This window comes from Drosophila gunungcola, unplaced genomic scaffold (assembly GCF_025200985.1).
Source record: "Drosophila gunungcola strain Sukarami unplaced genomic scaffold, Dgunungcola_SK_2 000025F, whole genome shotgun sequence".
NCBI classification, from domain to species: domain Eukaryota; kingdom Metazoa; phylum Arthropoda; class Insecta; order Diptera; family Drosophilidae; genus Drosophila; species Drosophila gunungcola.
The window spans coordinates 154,308-175,984 of record NW_026453204.1 but is presented as its reverse complement, the minus strand read 5'-3'; the positions used below and the strand labels follow the sequence as shown (position 1 = coordinate 175,984).

General features: G+C 36.1%; 1 protein-coding gene across 2 annotated transcripts in view; it reads right to left on the bottom strand.

The window, feature by feature from the left end:
- Nucleotides 1-20,586, bottom strand: part of LOC128263888 (transcriptional regulator ATRX-like) — a 449,251-nt gene extending 428,665 nt beyond the window's left edge. For both annotated transcript variants that reach the window (XM_052999165.1, XM_052999166.1), the window contains exon 1: nt 20,394-20,586. Coding sequence is in view for 1 of the 2 variants with exons in the window: in XM_052999166.1 (XP_052855126.1) it covers nt 20,394-20,427 (34 nt within the window). In the remaining variant the exon portion in view is untranslated. The remainder of the gene's footprint in view (nt 1-20,393) is intronic.
- Between the last annotated feature and the right edge of the window lie 1,091 nt (nt 20,587-21,677).

Genomic DNA, 21,677 nt, shown 5'->3' with positions numbered 1-21,677 from the left:
AAAATTTTTATATATTATAAGCATAGAGTAAGAAACTATATAGAGGCACCATTTGCTCTGCCCGCTCTCTCGAGTGACTTTTCCAGTAAAGCCACCTAGACTAAAAAAGGGGAAAATTTCAGTCTCTCACAGTTCGATTCGAACTTGTAATTCGGTCCCGCGGTGAGTTTCTGCAGCTGAACTGCTCGCTCTCATTGCTAAGGGCTGGTGCAAGCAGTGCAGTTGCAAGTTCGCTGCGGGACCGAATTGCAAGTTCGAATCAAAAACTGAAACAAAATGGAAAAACACAAAAGTGGTTCAGCTTGTGCTGCTTAATACAGTAAAATTTGTATCAGGACCCTAAAACATAGCTTTGGTACGCATGTACAAACCATAAAAGGAAACCCGATCTAAACTAATAAAAGAAGTCCGCAAGTCAATGTAATTTCTAACTCTGCCAACGAGTCCTGCACATTTGGCATGCATGATTGTATCTTGGAACCAGCAGAAGATAAATACAGTGGCATTTTATGAAGAAAACAGCTTATAAACGTAGGCAGTCCCCTATTAAAAGACATTAACATTTAAGGCAATTCAGATTTAACGCTCATAGCCTTGTTAACAGTAGACTTTATGTGTCAGTTGAATTTTACTTTTGGGTCAAGAACTCCTAAATCGTTGACCGAAAATACTCGGTCCCGATTACAAATTATTATAGGACAAACATAGTTTAATATCATCAGCATACATTAATACTGGAGAATACATTAATACTGGCGAAGTCCGACTTTCGCCTGACCGTCCTGGTGCGACAAGTGTCTCGAAAGGCGTATGCACAGCAGTTCACCGCTAATATCCCCAAACGGCAGCTGCGAATCACGAGAGCCAAAGACCCAGTTGCGTCTGCTCCTGCAGGAGAAAGCAAGGAGCAGAGCCAGGACATCGTACCAGGGAGCAGAGCGAGGACATCGATAACTGCAAGTCTACAAGTCCGCGGCAAAAAGGCTAGTGTGAAAGCGTTTGTCCAGAAGCTAGCGTTTGTCTCAGGGACTACGTTGGAGGTAGCCAAACCAACGGCAGTAAATAAAACCACGAGCACCCCGAGAATAACCCCAAGCAGCAGAGTCAACCCGAAGCGAGTTGATCAACGCCGGAGCCGCCCGGAGCATCATCGTGGGAAGGAAAGTGCTCAGACGAAGCCGGCAAAGAAGGCTATAGAGTTTCGCATTTGTTACTATCATCACCAGGCCGAGGGTCAAGTCGGTGAATCCTACCGAACTTACTGTGCGTTCTTCCTAGTCAATTGGGCGGTCACGTTTATATAAATTTGGAGAGACGATCACATACATCTTCTGAGCCACCCGCACGATATTCGTAGCGAGCAGAAATAAACAAAATCAGTTCGTTGCAATGGTAGTTGCGGTTGGCGTAAAAGACACATTAAAAGTTAAGCGGCTTAAAAATTCTATGGACTCAATATCACCTCTGACAAGATTGTGCATAAAAATAGTTGCAAAAATGATTAAATTAAGCAATAGTAAACTACCAGAGTAAAAAGGCAACCTTAAGTTTTGATCCCAGTTCAAACCACGAAGAAAAAGAAAACATTTTGGTTGTACCGACTCAATACGATCAATGTGTAATTGATACTGGGGACTCCAAACAGGAGCGCAATATTCTAAATTAGGACGGACTAGGGTAGTAAATAAAAATTTAGTAGTATAAGGATTTTGATTTATAACATTCTTAACCTCTAATTTAGTTCAATTCTTTCTGTTAGGACAATCGCAAATAACACAAAACTTTATTATTCCCAGATGTAAGACCTTGTGCTTAAGGAGACAATTCTTTACTACTGAAAACCATCAGAAATTCATTTCCAAAGTAACAGAATTTCTTAAAGATTGTTGTAACTTAATTTTAAGTTCAATTATTTACTTGAAATAGGCCGTTTTACGTTTTATATGCAGTTTTACCATATATAAAGTCGAGCTACAAAGGGAGTTTAACTAGCTTCGATGAGTACTTTCTGAAATCTAAATGGCAGTTAAATTTTCCTTGTTGTACATGTGCATAAAGCTAGCAGTGAAACTTTTATGTTAATGACCAGCAGATGTTTGCTAAGACAACAGGGTCTAACAGTAGAAAAATACCGAAAAAATAATATAAAATCGATTTACCGGATGATTGTTAAGTTTAATAGATTGATGGCATCTTTGATGGCGATAAAATCGCTGAAATCCTCATAGATCAATGACACTCAAAATTTTTTGTATGGTACCATTTTTTTAAACGTGTAAATAACATTTTTTCCCCTGCTTTTATGCCAATTTTATCTTTTATCTCCAGTTCAGCTTAACCAATTTCGGTCATCGATAGCTTCACTAAAAACAGACCTTTCTTAAACTTTACTATATAAATTATTATAAGGATAGGTTTCCTATTATAGATGCTAGAGCTCGACAAAGTTTGAATAAATTGCAAAAACTGAAGGTCCGACAACATAAACATCCCCTTGCAGAGGATATTATAATTCTAGTCAGAAGTTTGCGACGCAGTGAAGGAGTCATTTCCGACCCCATAATGTATATATTCTTGATCAGAATCACTTGGATAGTCGATATAGCCATGTCCGTCTGTCCGTTTCTACGCAAACAAGTCTCTCAGTTTTAAAACTATCTGTACAAAACTTTTCCAAAATTGTTGTTCTATTGCAGGTAGTTGCAACGAGCCGGATCGCACGACTATGGCATATAGCTCCCATAGGAACAATCGGAAAAATAAATGAAAACAAATTAAAAGTTTTTTGTTTTTTAATATTTTTTTTTAGTTCTTTGACATAGAATTTTTAGAATTACGGTTTAAATTTCATCAAAATCGGACGACTGTAACATAAAGCTTCTATAGAAACAATAAAAGTATACAAAAAATATTTTTAAATATATTTCCTATTTTGTGATTTTTTTTTTAATTCTTTTTGACTTATTAATAATTGGACAGTTCACGCCTTAAGTTCTGTTAAAATTGGAAAACGACATCATATATCTGCCATAGGAACTATCGAATAATTGAGCTGCAAATCTTCATAGCTTCAATGTTTTTAAAAATATACGAAAGTAAATCATAATTTTAATTTTTTCAAGAATATTTAATTTTTGCAGTAGCTGCAAGGGTATATGAGCTTCGGCTTGCCGAAGTTTGCTTCATTCCCTGTTTTTTTTTTTTTAATGGAATAGCTTTAACATTGCGGTTTATTTGTGGAAGACCAATTCATGCGTTTTCAGTTCGCGCAATAGGCCGAAGTGCGCTTGGGTGGAAGGGTACCATTTTTGTCAAAAAATTAAATTTCCAAATGAAGCTCATAAAGAGAATTGCGGCATTTGGGGCTCATAAAACCCGCACGTCGTCTTGGAGAAGCAAATGCATACACAACGAGGTCAGGCGGCATCATTGACCTGTTTTTCTTCGAAATCAAACCATAAGTCGCCGCAACCATCGCCAATGAGTGGTGCCGTCAAGAGATAAAAGTCGCTATTGAGGTAATGATGTGAAAAATTATATTATATTATTATAATACCCTCTGAAAGGGTATAAAAATTGAAGATCACGATTCTGTCCACTGATCACAAAATAATTACGTCTATAAAAACCTTGCTTATGTTACTATTAACTAAAATAAGAATTGTTCATAATCTAATTGGACTTGCATAGATTTCTGCTCATTCAAATAAGCATAAAATGATAATTAACAAGAAAGAAAGCAAACTTCGGCAAGCCGAAGTTCATATACCCTTGCAGCTATTGCAAGAATTAAACATTTTTGAAAACATTAAAATTATGATTTACTTTCGTATATGTTTAAAAACATTGAAGCTATGATGATTTGCAGCTCAATTATTTGATAGTTATTTTATATATTTTTATTATTTCTAAGGGAGCTATATGATATAGACGTCCGATTTTGATAAAATTTAAACCATAATTCTGAAATATTTAACCATTGCTATATGTCGAAGAACTAAACAAAAAATTAAAAAACAGAAAAGTTATAATTTTTTTCATTTATTTTTCCGATTGTTCCTATGAGAGCTATATGATATAGTCGTCCGACTTTGATGAAATTTAATCCGTAAATCGGAAATATTTAACCATTACTAAATGTCGAAGAACTAAACAAAAAAATAAAAAACAGAAAAGTTATAATTTTTTTTCATTTATTTTTCCGATTGTTCCTATGGGAGCTATATGCTATAGTCGTCCGATCCGGCTCGTTCCGACTTATATACTACCTGCAATAGAAAGACAACTTTTGGGAAAGTTTCATGCAGATAGCTTTAAAACTGAGAGACTAGTTTGCATATAAACGGACGGACAGACGGACAGACGGACATGGCTAGATCGACTCTACTAGTGATGCTGATCAAGAATATATATACTTTATAGGGTCGGAAACGTCTCCTTCACTGCGTTGCAAACTTCTGACTGAAATTATAATACCCTCTGCAAGGGTATAAAAATATCTGAATTGGGTTGTTTTAAAAAAAAACAAAATTTTTATATATTATAAGCATAGAGTAAGAAACTATATAGAGGCACCATTTGCTCTGCCCGCTCTCTCGGGTGACTTTTCCAGTAAAGCCACCTAGACTAAAAAAGGGGAAAATTTCAGTCTCTCACAGTTCCGAATTGCAAGTTCGAATCAAAAACTGAAAAGTGGGGTGGGAAATCAAGGTTAGCTCCGAACATGGCTCTCAGCAGAGCTTGGGCAGCAGTCCGGGCAGAGCAAATGGTGCCTCTATATAGTTCTTACTCTATGTTAAAAGTTGCGTAATCTCAAAAGCTGTAAGGACTCAAAAAAAATCGCTTAAGTGTGAACACAAAAAATTAGTTTTGGCTGTAGTTCCGTAATTATTTATATTAAGGAAACGTAAATAGCCCTTAAAAATGAATTTTTAACGATTAATAGCACGTATCCGTAGGTTTAGTTGTTTGCGTGAAAAATCTAGCTTATTTGGCCGTTTTTCCGCTAAAAGTAAAAAAAAACAAAATGGAAAAACACAAAAGTGGTCCAGCTTGTGCTGCTTAATACAGTAAAATTTGTATCAGGACCCTAAAACATAGCTTTGGTAAGCATGTACAAACCATAAAAGGAAAAACGTTCTCATTTCAAAAATGCTATCTTATCTTGTTTATTGGATTTTTTTTTAACAAAGTATATAGTAGGCTCATATAGTAGTATCCTTGAGCACGCTCATCGTCACTACATAGAAACCCGATCTAAACTAATAAAAGAAGTCCGCAAGTCAATGTAATTTCTAACTCTGCCAACGAGTCCTGCACATTTGGCATGCATGATTGTATCTTGGAACCAGCAGAAGATAAATACAGTGGCATTTTATGAAGAAAACAGCTTATAAACGTAGGCAGTTCCCTATTAAAAGACATTAACATTTAAGGCAATTCAGATTTAACGCTCATAGCCTTGTTAACAGTAGACTTTATGTGTCAGTTGAATTTTACTTTTGGGTCAAGAACTCCTAAATCGTTGACCGAAAATACTCGGTCCCGATTACAAATTATTATAGGACAAACATAGTTTAATATCATCAGCATACATTAATACTGGAGAATACATTAATACTGGCGAAGTCCGACTTTCGCCTGACCGTCCTGGTGCGACAAGTGTCTCGAAAGGCGTATGCACAGCAGTTCACCGCTAATATCCCCAAACGGCAGCTGCGAATCACGAGAGCCAAAGACCCAGTTGCGTCTGCTCCTGCAGGAGAAAGCAAGGAGCAGAGCCAGGACATCGTACCAGGGAGCAGAGCGACGACATCGATAACTGCAACCAAACCAACGGCAGTAAATAAAACCACGAGCACCCCGAGAATAACCCCAAGCAGCAGAGTCAACCCGAAGCGAGTTGATCAACGCCGGAGCCGCCCGGAGCATCATCGTGGGAAGAAAAGTGCTCAGACGAAGCCGGCAAAGACGGCTATAGAGTTTCGCATTTGTTACTATCATCACCAGGCCGAGGGTCAAGTCGGCGAATCCTTGTTTATGCCCGAACTTACTGTGCGTTCTTCCTAGTCAATTGGGCGGTCACGTTTATATAAATTTGGTGAGACGAACACATACATCTTCTGAGCCACCCGCACGATATTCGTAGCGAGCAGAAATAAACAAAATCAGTTCGTTACAATGGTAGTTGCGGTTGGCGTAAAAGACACATTAAAAGTTAAGCGGCTTAAAAATTCTATGGACTCAATATCACCTCTGACAAGATTGTAGTTGCAAAAATGATTATACCATTAACAAGAGTAGGTAAACTAAGCAATAGTAAACTACCAGTGTAAAAAAGCAACCTTACGTTTTGATCCCAGTTCAAACCACGAAGAAAAAGAAAACATTTTTGTTGTACCGACTCAATACGATCAATGTGTAATTGATATTGGGGACTCCAAACAGGAGCGCAATATTCTAAATTAGGACGGACTAGGGTAGTAAATAAAAATTTAGTAGTATAAGGATTTTGATTTATAACATTCTTAACCTCTAACTTAGTTCAATTCTTTCTCTTAGGACAATCGCAAATAACACAAAACTTTATTATTTCCAGATGTAAGACCTTGTGCTTAAGGAGACAATTCTTTACTACTGAAAACCATCAGACATTCATTTCCAAAGTAACAGAATTTCTTAAAGATTGTTGTAACTTAATTTTAAGTTCAATTATTTACTTGAAATAGGCCGTTTTACGTTTTATATGCAGTTTTAACATATATAAAGTCGAGCTACAAAGGGAGTTTAACCAGCTTCGATGAATACTTTCTGAAATCTAAATGGCAGTTAAATTTTCCTTGTTGTACATGTGCATAAAGCTAGCAGTGAAACTTTTATGTTAATGACCAGCAGATGTTTGCTAAGACAACAGGGTCTAACAGTAGAAAAATACCGAAAAAATAATATAAAATCGATTTACCGGACGATTGTTAAGTTTAATAGATTGATGGCATCTTTGATGGCGATAAAATTTCACTGATTTAAAAAATTTAAATCGATGAAATCCTCAAAGATCAATGACACTAAAAATTTTTTGTATGGTACCATTTTTTTAAACGTGTAAATAACATTTTTCCCCTGCTTTTATGCCAATTTTATCTTTTATCTCCAGTTCAGCTTAACCAATTTCGGTCATCGATAGCTTCTCTTAAAACAGACCTTTCTTAAACTTTACTATATAAATTATTATAAGGATAGGTTTCCTATTATAGATGCTAGAGCTCGACAAAGTTTGAATAAATTGCAAAAACTGAAGGTCCGACAACATAAACATCCCCTTGCAGAGGATATTATAATTCTAGTCAGAAGTTTGCGACGCAGTGGAGGAGTCATTTCCGACCCCATAATGTATATATATTCTTGATCAGAATCACTTGGATAGTCGATATAGCCATGTCCGTTTCTACGCAAACAAGTCTCTCAGTTTTAAAACGAAACTTTTCCAAAATTGTTCTATTGCAGGTAGTTGGAACGAGCCGGATCGCACGACTACAGCATATAGCTCCCATAGGAACAATCGGAAAAATAAATGAAAACAAATTAAAAGTTTTTTGTTTTTTACATTTTTTTTAAATTTTTTGACATAGAATTTTTAGAATTACGGTTTAAATTTCATCAAAATCGGACGACTGTAACATAAAGCTTCAATAGAAACAATAAAAGTATACAAAAAATATTTTTAAATATATTTTCTATTTTGTAATTTTTGTTTAAATTCTTCTTGACTTATTATTAATTGGACAGTTCACGCCTTTAGTTCTGTTAAAATTGGAAAACGACATCATATATCTGCCATTGGAACTATCGAATAATTGAGCTGCAAATCTTCATAGCTTTAATGTTTTTAAAAATATACGAAAGTAAATCATAATTTTAATGTTTTCAAGAATATTTAATTTTTGCAGTAGCTGCAAGGGTATATGAGCTTCGGCTTGCCGAAGTTTGCTTCATTCCGTTTTTTTTTTTTTTATTAAATAGCTTTAACATTGCGGTTTATTTGTGTAAGACCAATTCATGCGTTTTCAGTTCGCGCAACAGGCCGAAGTGCGCTTGGGTGGAAGGGTACCATTTTTGTCAAAAAATTAAATTTCCAAATGATGCTCATAAACAGAATTGCGGCATTTGAGGCTCATAAAACCCGCACCCGTCTTGGAGAAGCAAATGCATACACAACGAGGTCAGGCGGCATCATTGACCTGTTTTTCTTCGAAATCAAACAATAATTCGCCGCAACCATCGCCAATGAGTGGTGCCGTCAAGAGATATTGAGGAGTTCCGGGCAGAGCAAATGGTGCCTCTATATAGTTCTTACTCTATGTTAAAAGTTGCGTAATCTCAAAAGCTGTAAGGACTAAAAAAAATCGCTTAAGTGTGAACACAAAAAATTAGTTTTGGCTGTAGTTCCGTAATTATTTATATTAAGGAAACGTAAATAGCCCTTAAAAATGAATTTTTAACGATTAATAGCACGTATCCGTAGCTTTAGTTGTTTGCGTGTGAAATCTAGCTCATTTGGCCGTTTTTCCGCTAAAAGTAAAAAAAAAACAAAATGGAAAAACACAAAAGTGGTTCAGCCTGTGCTGCTTAATACAGTAAAATTTGTATCAGAACCCTAAAACATAGCTTTGGTACACATACAAACCATAAAAGAAAAACGTTCTCATTTCAAAAATTGCAGAGCGTTGTAACTAAGCCATTGCATTAGTTTTTGATTACAATTAAAATAAATAATGCTAGTGCTAGTTTTTATTGTCATTAAAAAAAGTTATGTTAAATAATTAATTACTTTTGGAAAAGTATTCATTGCTTTTGACAAAAGTAATGATAATTAAAAATCAATTCATTACTTTTGACAATTATTTGTTTTATGATTAACCCCTGAAACCACATCTCATGATTGATGTTGTGTATATAAATAGTATTACGCTCGCAAGAGCGTAGTATCTCCTCCCGAAGCTTTTAATACAATAGTTTAAATTATAATATAGTTTCCAAGTTCTTACAAACTGCCTATAGTGCGGATTATTGTCTAATTCAATTTACGCTCACAATTTAAACAGGTCAAATTGTATTTTTTCTTCGGTAATAACAGAACGTTCTCTTCTACGAGATTTAAAGACCACAACACCAATATTTTCTCCGGGGCCGAACGGGCTTCCTGGGTGCGTGCCTAAGTTTTGTGCCTCAACTATTTGTAAACCGATTCTTGAACTGTTTCATTTGTCTTTATCAACAACCGCTTTTTCAAATACACTGGATTACAAATATTAATTGATCAAATCTTCCAGAGATCGAACCTTGGTTTTCAACTGCAGATGGACTCACAGATTAAAAAAAAAATGACTCACTTTTATTTTTAAGTGTAAATAACGTTTGGCACCTGTTTTCATGCCAACTTTATCTTTTATTTCCAGTTCTACTGATTTTGGTCATCGATAGATAATAATTTCTTTATATATATGCTAGAGCTCGAAAGCAGCTAATTAACAAAATTAGCAAGCAAACGATTGTGAATAGTTTGCTTCTTTTTATTTGCTTTGGACCTGGGCCAACGATTTGCACACCGAAAGACAAAACACACCAACAAAAACACTCGGTTTTATATATATGTTATTATTAATAGCTTTGAATCAGATCTTCCTTATTTTTTCAAAAAGTTCCAAGGCATCAATGGCATTGTCCCAAAAGCTGGGATTTAAATTTACAATCAATATTTTGTCAAGAACATCGTTTGCGTTTGTAGCTTGCCGCTTGCTACTTTATTGTTCTATGCTGCTAAAGCAAGAACAAAAGCGACAAAAAGCAAATTCATCCAAGAGTCGAAAGCATTTTCCCGACTTACTGCAGAGCAGCAATCAATAAAACGAAATTTTTACATTTGCTTCGACTGCGACTTCTGCTTTTCCAGGAACAGAAGCAGAAGCAACAGCTCATTTTAATAAGTCGCAAGCAGTCAAAGCAGTAAAAAGCAAACATTTTTCGACTTTGCTACTTGGACTGCAGTTTTTAAACACTGCACTATGGTCCAGACTCCGTTTTTTTTGGCATAAAGTCGATTTTTCTATGTTAATATATCGTTGTTGTCTTATTTTAATCTTAAAGTAAATTCATTATAAAAATTTTAGTTAAAGACTTTAAATGCGCCACCAACGCTTTTTGAGAGCTTTTAAAAGTAAGCTTGCGATCAGCTGATTTCCCAATAGAAATTTGCGCCAAAATATTTAGTTGCTTTATGTCGTGTCACACACGTTAAATTTGTCCAAAAAAATCAACTAAATTATGTAAAGTAATCTTCAAGGTATGTACTATTTAATGTATATTGTTATCCAGGTCCAGATTGTACTTGTGAGTGTTGTCTTTAACCACAAACCAAACAAACCAACAAACCACTTCAGTCTCCCAAACATTTGTGCAAAATTTCACAATTTTAGGTTTATTTTTAAAGTTTATGCCAAAAATTTTGACTTTCGGACCATAGTGCTCTGCGTAAATCTGAAGGTGGAAAATTTAAACTTCTCTTACGCTAGGGACGGACATTTCATTTTTGAAGATTTCTGTCCCAAACGAACTCTTTGCAGGATAGCTCGCAAACAACTGTCAACCGTTTTTCGCTTTTCGGTCTATGCACTAACACAACCGAAAAAATCTTGTACGTTGCTTTCGCTCTGAGCAGAACACTTCGTTTCTCTTCGTTTTGATTTTTGATTGACTGTTTTCAGTTAAATTCTTGTAATGCTAATTTAATAACAACAAGAGCAAATAAACGAAAGTCTCAGCGTAAACGGTCTTTTGTTTTTTTTTTTTTTGTGTTTGTTTTGGTTTTCAATGTTCTCTCGTTAGACTCTTTGACAATGCTGCCCTATCGTTGAGCAAAAAGATAAGAAATAAAACTGTATCATACATATGCTTATGCATATGTATTTATTCGGTGTTAAGATTTACAATTAACAGGGAGTTCAAAGTTTCTTCAGTTAATAACTTTGCTGAAAATTCCCTTTCAACGGACACCTGAGTCGCCGGTGTAGCCAGGACAACCTGTGCGAGCGCGCTCAGGCGCTTCAAAATATCCTTTAAATGGCAAACGACAATACGTAAGGTCCAAGTTCTCTATGTCAGCATAGATTTCTACAAGTTTTTTAGAAGCAGGCTCTTCATTGGTCTCGGCCAGTGTCTGTACGCCATTCAAATAGGACGAAAACAGAAACTCTTCATTGGCAGCACAGATATCACCGTCGGATCAGGGCTCCTTTTTCTATGGGTGAATGTTAATCTCGCATGATGGAGCACTTTGTATTGGGGCATGCTCCTAAAATGAAGATTGAATTAGAACATATTTTTTTGCAAATTAAGTTTAGTACAAGTGTGAGTTTTTGACATGGACAATATACATTGTTAAAACATTTAATCAAAACTACGAACTATTATCAACATAAAACAGAACGTGAACTTTAAACATAAGTAGCCTTACTTGCTTCAGAACGAATAAACGGTATGCGATTTTTTAGGTTTTGTTTTGGCAAGCATTTTTGTTGGTTATTTAAAATGCAATATTCGCGTGTGTCGATGTATTTTACATACATACATTCTCTTATCTTTATCTGCCCCAGTAATTTCTTTTTTATGAAATTGGATCATCATCTGGTAGCAACATCGAAGCATGGTATGTTTTTCTAGCCCTCGATTAACAAACGTCTGCTCAGGTTAAATATTTGTATATATATATATATATATATATATATATATATATATATGTCGGATCTTTAGTTTTGTTTTCGTGGTATTATGCTTTTAAAATAAGAATTAACATGAAATGCTGACTTACTTGGAAATACACTTTTACTTAGAATTTGTTAAGAATGCCACTCGTTGCTTTTTATTCCTCCCTTCGCATTCCTTTCTTTATATGAGTTTCTGTGTGTAAGTGTTGCGTTGAGCCTAACGGATTTCTGTTATGTGCAGTCTCGGTGTGACATGATACGAGTAAAAGAGACGGCCATATGGTATTTGGCAAAGTATGTGAACAAGAGGATGTTGACCAATTTGAGCTGTATAAAAGGGAGTTCTGATGGATAGATCGGACAGTCTCGATCGAGGTGCGGTTACGAAATGTCACAGCCGAGAAAGCGCACGGCTCGCAACGCCGCAGAATTCATTGAGGAACTCGATGTTCCGACATCAGAAGTGGGATCGCCTACACCCCAAATTCAGTCCAATGATCGCGTTTGTGCACTTCTAGAAATGCAACACCGAAGCATGATAGAAGTGATAAGAGCAGTGAAAAATGCAGAACCACAAAGAAGTGAAAACAATCTAGGACATATTGCATCGGCTTGCCTTGGACGTCTATCATCACAAATCCATGGGAAAATCAGAAGAAAAGCGTATTAACTTGTGTAACTTATCAGGACCAATAAGCACTTTGACATCATCCGGTGAGTCGTATCCATTTTGCTTTGGTTCTGGAGCAGAGTGCTCCCTCGTAAAAGAATCGGTATCCCAACAGCTTTCCGGCACACGAACCAATAATGTTGTTAGCTGAAGAGGGATATGAAATAATACGGTAACTAGTACGTTACAAATATTATCTAATGTCACGATCAGCGAGTACACGCTTGAAATTATTCTGTATGTTTTTCAAGATAGTTATATTAATTATAGTAGTATAATTGTCCGCGAAATTCTAAGTCAGGGCTTTGGCGTATCAATAACGATCGATAAATTTAAACTGTTTAAAACTGTATCTATAAATACCTGTTCTGCTTTGATTAATAGTTGAAAATTTTCAAATATCAATACTGGTTTGGATGGTGTAAATAAGTCAAGCTTGTTGTGCATTTTGAATGAATTCTCGGACGCATTTATAGATGGATTCCCTAAAAGTCGAGTGCTACCACAGAATTTCATATTCGATTAATTAATCCAAATAAGACCGTCCACAGGCGGCCATACAGACTCAGTATCAAGGAAAAAAAAAATAGTGAGAAAAAGAATAAATTAATTACTACAAGCTAATATCATCCTTCCTAGCTCTTCTCCATTTGCTAGTCCGATGGTTCTGGTAAAAAAGAAAGACGGATCTGACCGACTCTGTGTAGACTATTGCGGGTTAAATTCGAACACGGTGGCAGAAAAGTTTCCCTTGCCTCTTATAAATGATCAGATTGCTAGATTAGGTGGGGTAAAGTATTTTACGTGTTTGGATATGGCAAGCGGTTATCACCAGATTCCGATTAATCCAAACTCAGTTGAACGTACAGCATTCGTTACACCAGAGGGTCAATTTAAGTTCTTAACAATGCCTTTCGGACTTAAGAATGCGGTACCTGTGTTTCAAAGGGCGGTAGTTAAGGCGTTAGGTGAGCTGGCATATTCATACGTCATAGTTTATATGGACGACATCTTAATAACCTCTAGTACTCAAGAAGAAGCATTTGAAAGATTAAGAACTGTTCTGAGCCTATTATCACAAGCTGGTTTTTCATTTAATATCGCGAAATGTTCCTTTTTAAAAAACAAGCGTGGTTTATTTAGGTTTTCAAATCAAAGATGGAGAAGTTAGACCCAAACCGCGAAAGGTACATGCTTTGGTCAATCTACCCCCTCCGCAGTCAGTTGCACAAGTAAGGCAGTTTATCGGTTTGGCGTCATACTTTCGATAATTCGTCCCAACATTTTCTGAAATAATTAAGCCGTTGTACGCCCTTACCTGTAACAATAAAGTATTCGAAAAGAAAAGCGACCATGGGGAAGTGCAAAAAAAAAATTATTGAAATTTTAACTGATAAGCCGGTGCTTTTAATTTTTTGACCCCCAATATAACCTCGAACTTCACACTGACGCTACGGTGCAATATTACTCCATAAAATCGACAATAAACATAGGGTAATTGAATATTTCAATAAACAAACATCCGCAACTGAATCACGTTACCACTCTTACGAGTTAGAAAAACTGGCCGTGTTAAACACTATGAAACATTATCGACACTATTTACACGGCCGACATTTTGATGTATTTACGGATTGTGATTCTCTGCAAGCTACGCGAAATAAAATAAGCCTTACACTAAAAGTACAACGTTGGTGGGCCTATATGCAGATATTTGATTTTGATATAAAATATGTACCTGGTGCAAAACTGGCCACGTAGATGTTTTTAATCCGTTGCCACCAAAGGTAACTACTAAATCGTATCCTAGTCCTGAAAACAAATGCGTTTCGATGGCCGAAATATCGGACAATTGGTTGCTTGTTGAGCAGCAACGAGATGAAGAAACTTTATCCATTATTTAAGGAATTCAAATTGAAGAACTTTGAGAAGATTTGGCCACTGTAAATCAAATTACGATAGCAAGCCCTCTAGAACTATTAATTGGAATTGAAGCGGGACTTTTTAATATTTTGCCCCTCTGTGAAGAAAATAACAAAGTAGATTTAAGCACTGTTAGAAAAAAAAAAAGTAGAAAAGTAAACATGGAAAATAATGGTAAATATGAAAAGAAAAGATTTGATAAAACAAATGTAAAGTTAAAAGTTTTAGAATTGGTGATTATATTTTGCTAAAAAACGAAGAGAGGCATCAGACCAAATTAGATAGTAGGTTTAAAGGCCCAATTTTAATGTCAGAGTTACTTGAAGGTGACCGCTGTGTTCTAAAATCACTAACTAATAAACGAACGTATAAATACGCGCACGAAGCTTTAAGAAAAACGCCTATTGAAGAGATTCCCAGAGAGTTAGACGTATGTAATGAGAGAATAGAAAATGATGATAGCTTATTGGTGGATTCCAATGAAGCAAGCGACGTGGAAGGCGACGTCGAGAGTCAGTTAGAGGACTCTAACTAAGATGTGGCATTGATGGACTTCAATGCGAAATTCTATACAATCATACACTAAGATCAACTCTAGCCACTAGGTTGCCGTAGGTACATGGTCATGTATTCACCTGGCTATGGTGAGGCGCCTAATTAGTGGTGGAAACCTGAGTGGTGTGTTTGTTGTAGATGGTATTAAAATCTTTGGGAATCGATTTCTAGTAAAGGCTCTTCGCAAACGAATAATCTAATTAACTAGTAAATATTGGAAAAAGTAACAACGACCGACGTATTAATACGTTTTATTATTTTAATGATCGTTTCCTATTGAGCGGTACCTTCTAATTACTCTTAGTATTTTCTTTAAAGTTTGTAACACACGAGGACGTGTGAATATCAGGATGGCCGTGTCGGATCTTTAGTTTTGTTTTCGTGGTATTATGCTTTTAAAATAAGAATTAACATGAAATGCTGACTTACTTGGAAATACACTTTTACTTAGAATTTGTTATGAATGCCACTCGTTGCTTTTTATTCCTCCCTTCGCATTCCTTTCTTTATATGAGTTTCTGTGTGTAAGTGTTGCGTTGAGCCTAACGGATTTCTGTTATGTGCAGTCTCGGTGTGACATGATACGAGTAAAAGAGACGGCCATATGGTATTTGGCAAAGTATGTGAACAAGAGGATGTTGACCAATTTGAGCTGTATAAAAGGGAGTTCTGATGGATAGATCGGACAGTCTCGATCGAGGTGCGGTTACGAAAGGTTACGAAATGTCACAGCCGAGAAAGCGCACGGCTCGCAACGCCGCAGAATTCATTGAGGAACTCGATGTTCCGACATATATATATATATAAAGTAATAATAAAAAAAGAAAAAGTTGTCTCTTACCTATAAGTTTCTGTACGCAATAATTTACAAAATTTGCGACATCTCGAATCTTTTTCGCTGATCTCACTTAACTTGTTGACGTCATATACGCACAGCTGAAGCGTGTGCGCAGCACATCTTACGAGGTGAAAATTAGCCAACTGTATTGAAACTAGTGTTTCCATTACTTTTTGTCTCGTTAGAGTCATCGTCGCAAAAGCATCAACTTTCAAGGGATACAAGTTTACTTTTTGCAAGATCTCTTATATTTTCGTAAATGGCCTGCTCTTTGACAGCCACATAGTCCATAATATTTCGGGCAGTTAAGGTACTCATGGATAGCGCGCTATATAGTAATATCTCCTGAAACCCTTTGCTCTCCAAAAATAAAAACGGCTTCCCGTCCGTGGTTACAATCTTTACAATCAAGGAAACGATGGTATCTTACTGGTTTCATTTGCTATTTTTCTTTTTTTCATAATTTGTTTCACTTTGTTGTCGTTGCTTTCAAATTCATTGAATATTTCTGCATGTTTTGCAGTTAAATGTCATTTTAAGTTAGATGCATGAGAGCCAGCTAACTTCGCAACGCAAACGTTGCATTTAGACTTGTTTTCTTCTGCATTAAATTGGATAAAACGTGAACTTTTTTTTCTGTTCTCGACCCATTTTTCGCGACAATAATTAAATTGATATAACGCACAGAGTTCACAAGGGCAAGTAAGGAATCTCGCTCACAAGCACAAGCTGAAAACATTTACGCATCCAAACGCAAGCCATTTATTTACATCGCTCGCTACAAAACGGTCAGCGAGTCCGAAAATAACTGTTATTTTTAGACTTTATAAAACGGTCAACTGTTATTTGCGTCCTTATATGCTCAGGCGACTTTTGGCCAAAAAATATGGTGGTAAAAGAGTTCGAAGCTAAGATTACAAAAAAAACGGCCCGTGGGAGTAAGACATCTTTCATCTGCCTCTTCAGGTTCCTAAAAAACAAACTTCTTACCTCCTTCTCTACTCGTGCAATACAATGGCGCAATGTTCTGTGATACTATCGGTCTATCTCTAATAAACCACCTTGGTTTAGCAAAGAGCTGACTCACCTAAGAAATGTTAAGTCCTCAATCTGTTTTTTCTCAAAGTTATACAAAATTTTTAAACCGTTGCACTGGGGTATTTAACCGGTTTTTTTGCATAAATTAATAACTCTTAGACTAGGCTAGTTATTTTGATGATTTTTTTTCTAGTGCTTTAATTATTATTTTGGAAAAGTAGGCGTGTCCGTACCCCCGGCCCAAAGTTCTTTTGAATTTTTTTTTTCTTTTTTTAAATTTTAATTCTTATTTTCATCTCTTTCGATTTCAAATTATACAACAACTCAAAGTCGATGTTCTCTCCCTAATCAGCGCCGTCGAAAGACTCAACTGCAAAGTCAGATTCGCATAATAAGAGGTTATTGACCAACGAAACTAAAGGGTGCGAAATGTCCATTGCCCTCTAGAAAACATAAGTAAAGTTACTAACTCGACTGTGCTTCTTTGCATGGTGTAGTCTTTCGGATTTATTAATCTAATTTCTTGATTCAGCTGCCTGTTTTGCAAAACAGCAGACTGAAAAAACGGTTTACTCTAAAATTTGTCTCAAATGAACCAAGAAATTCTTTCTTCCATTTCGAATATACTATTTTAAACTTCTCTATTTTTCTAATGCGTTCGTGCCATTTTCGCAATAGATTTTCGCGCTTTCTCCCTTTAAATCGATTCATGAAATTCAAGAGTGCTGGCATCATGTTTGCAATATTGCTTGTCGCGGCTGCTTGTTTGTTTACGCCTCACATCCAGAAGGGATACATTGCAAATCGAGAGATTAAATTTTTCAAAAAGTCGCGGAAAGCGCACATTGAGATTTTGGTGTGTTAAATCAGGAATTGATGGCTCTACAGCATGGACATACCCACTCACTGAACAAACGTAAACATTGTTTTAAAAATACTTTTAAAGATGATTTTTTATTACAAAAGCTTCTCATGGACACTACGTACCAAATTTATAAATTTTAAGAAAAACAGACACAAAATAAGGTATCCACATTTAGTACAAGCCTGTATTCTGAATTTCCATTTCATGTTTAAACGTTTATGTTGTTTCTTTGGAGAATTATTAGTTTAAACTTGTCCCTCAAAAGTAAGCCATATGTAAACACTTGCTGTTCGCTTCAACAATAGACTTTGACAACTTATGGTAATAGACTGGACTGTCATATTAACATTTGCGGTATATATCATGACAGTTAAATCAATCCTTAATACGTACGCATTTAAAAATCGAAAAAACACATTTATGCCAAAAAATACGGGCCAAATTCCACATAGCACTAAGCGTAAATCTTATAATTATCCTTCCTCCCAATCTTTAGAAAATACGACAGCAAATACAGATCAGGCAATATCCGATATATTTGCCCAATTTTTTCAAACAACAAATGTTATGCCTCGACATTTGCAGCACCTTTGTATATCAGTTATTTCTCCGTGTCATATATTATTTTTATTTTTATATTTTTGTTAAGGCAAATGGTACAAATATAAAAATCCGCGTTTTTTTATTTAAATAATATTTTGGATTGGATTGGATTATAACGAATTGCTTAAAGACAATTACAATTGTTAAAGAAAATTAAAAATACACTGCGAACATTCAAAACAAGAGTCCTTAGAAGTGTAAGCAAAACAAAAGCCAATCAGCTGTTTCTGTTTCCTCCCGCTCTCCTAAAAAGCTATCGAGCATAAAAATGAGAATAAGCATGAGAAAGCAAAAAACCCGAATGCACACGAAGAGCCGGGGCCTGCTGCTGAGAGCCCCTGAGGCCACCCGCTAAGAAATTTTGTGTCCATTTTCGTTGTATGAAATGACCAGTCATTTTAAATCATTGTAGATCTAATTATGAGCCTTTTAGAGTATTATGTTCGGACTATAACAGATTTTTTCCTATATCATATCCTGACTCTGCCACTCTTAAAACGTTTAATCATTATTTCACGAGAACAAATTTATTCCAACTTTTTTCCTAAACAAATGGTAATCTGAAGGTGCTAAGTCCGGACTATAAGGTGGATGTGGTAGCACTTCCCAATTCAGCTCCTTTAATTTTTCCCGAGTGACCAAAGATGTGTGGGGCCTAGCGTTGTCATGGGGAAAGTGTCGCCGGTTTTCATCCAGTAAAGCCTTAATTTGTTCGTCAAAAACGGCCAATGGTCGACCAAAACGTCTTTAACTCCAAGCCGGAATTTGGCAAACCAGCGCTGACATTGGCGATCACTCATGGCATCTTTACCATACACTTCGCACAATTTTTCGCGAGCTTCGACCGCTTTTTTTCCTTTTCGGAAGTAAAAAAGCAAAATATGCCGAAAATGCTTATATTGGTCCTCCATGTTTAATTTGCTATAGCTTCCACAAATGTTATCGAATAATTACCAAATTTTCGTCGATAGTACCACTAACCATACAACATATAGACTGGTCATTTCATACAACGCATTTGGACACAAAAAAACGGACCGCGGAAGGTCCACCGTTCTCACAGCAGCAGGTCCATGCACTTCGTGTGCGTTCGGGTTTTTTACTCTCTCATTCTTATTCTCATTTTTATGCTCGCGCACTCATTGCACGAGTTCAGTCGTTCAGTCGCAGAGAGGCGCTTTTTGAAGAAGGCTGCCCTGAAGACAATAAGCTTTAAAACGACCCTGGTGCTCGATTAGTCGTAAATAAATTAGATTAAACACGATTACTGAAAAAACGACATGACTTTCTTGACAACCCAATAATAGATTTGATAGTTTTTTTGTTTGAACCGTTTTGCATTAATAACCTATATATGTATCTTACATCGATTTAGAATTACATTTAAAAAAAGTGTTTCGATTTTACAATTTAGCAAGTAAATTAATCTTAAATCTGCAAAAAACTTTGTATAGGAATTACAATTACGGTATATCGTTTGTTGATATTGGGAAAGTGTTCCCGTAGTTTTTTTTTTATAAAATATAACGACTTCGGCTTATTTCATTATTTGCGGACTATTTCACATTAATTTTTGAGAGAGTTAAAATTGTAATAATAAGGGCGTATAGTTTTATTCGAGAGAATAGTTTCAAGTTTCCACAAAAAATAAACTTACCTATCAGGTGCACCGACTTTTAATGTTAAATTAAATAAATAATTAAAAATGTTCTTTGTTTTTTTTGAGATTTTAATTTTGTAAAATAAATTTAGCCTTCATAATTTTTTCTCCTTTAATATAGGGTAAGGAAATAAACAACGCTGCATTATTAAAGCTAAACTTTTTAATCATAAGTATAAACGTTTTCCATATCTTCTTTCGTGCTATAGTTACCCCGTTTTAAGACATGTAGGTAATTTGTTGCAGGTTAATAAACTGTAAGACACTGTAAGAATTAATTCTTACTCTATGACTGTATAAAAGTTAAATACATATGTATGTATGGAGATGTACACACATACAGTGGACAAAAAAAGTTTAAGTACTCTTTGCACAGTAATTCCATATAAAATGTTCGCCAACTCGTTTTTCTCACTACATGTATATTAATATGTTTTTACGATAATTCCATTTATTTATAAACCAGAACCCCAGTGACTTACATTTTTCTTGATATTTAAAGAACTCTGATTTCATAGGCCACAGCTGAACATGAACTACAAGGTTTTAAATATTTGTAATTGGCAATGAACTGGTAATTGTAAAGGTTATTTTGTTCAATTAGGTATACTTAAAGTGAAACTATTTTCACAGAATACTCTATTTGCACCATGCATATTAAAGGCCCCTTCACGGTGGATTTGCAACTTTGAGTTTTGTGGCCCAGTACCACAGAGCCCATCCAAGCGAAACGTCTGGGATTTTGGATCGATGGTGGACTGGTGTTCCCACAGAGTCACCATCAAACATCCCACCATCCACCGTCCATTAAAAGTCAGTGACGTTAAATGGATATCTGAACTTTTAAATAATGGCTTACATTTACTCTCTATTCCAATTGCTGCATGGGGGGCGTTAACCACCTAAGCTCCCTTTCTCTTTCGACTACGCCTCTGTTTCACAGAAGCATAGTTGGCCGCCATGTCGATTTAAATTCTTTCGCGCCAAGACTTTAGAGCAGTTGTGTCCACACAAATACAATGACATATAACTTGTATTTTCATAGACGCTTGCCGTAGCCACACGACCGTTTACACTGTCAGGGTACGCAGCGAGCCGGCAGAATAAATCGCTGACTCGCGAGTCGGGCGCGTGGACACCACTGCTTTAAAGTGGCACCGAAAAAATTTAAGCTATATATAGGCAAGAAACGTGCGGTTAGGAACGTAAATTCCACCGTCAAGGTATAACCGGAAAATTTTTGGCACGGCAAAACCTTTCTAACGATCTTTGAAAGAGATGGTGGAATGTCGTGGCATAGAGTAAGAACTATATAGATGCACCATTTGCTCTGCCGGAACCTCTGCTGAGAGCCATGTTCGAAGCTAAACTTGATGTTTGGTTCGAACTTGCAATTCAGATCAGCTGAAAACGGAAGGTCATTTCGGAGTTTCACTTTTCTCAAAAATCTCAACTGTTTTTCAGGGATAGTCTGCATTGGAACAGAGCTTCACCGCAAAAACATCGGCTAACTATCGCATAAGTTAGTCACATATGTTGAAAATTCCAACCGGATGGACTATGTTGAAAGATGGCATAAGTGACACAAACAGCTGATCTGGGTTTGTTTACTTTTAAATTGTAGCAAATCCAAACGAAATGATTTGAAAACCATGAATATGAGCGAGTTTACGGAAATCTGTAGTGCTCGGCAGGATATCCATAATGTAACCGAAACATTTTCCATCTTGGGCGACAAGAAAGGGGAGGTGAAGGTTTTTTTGACG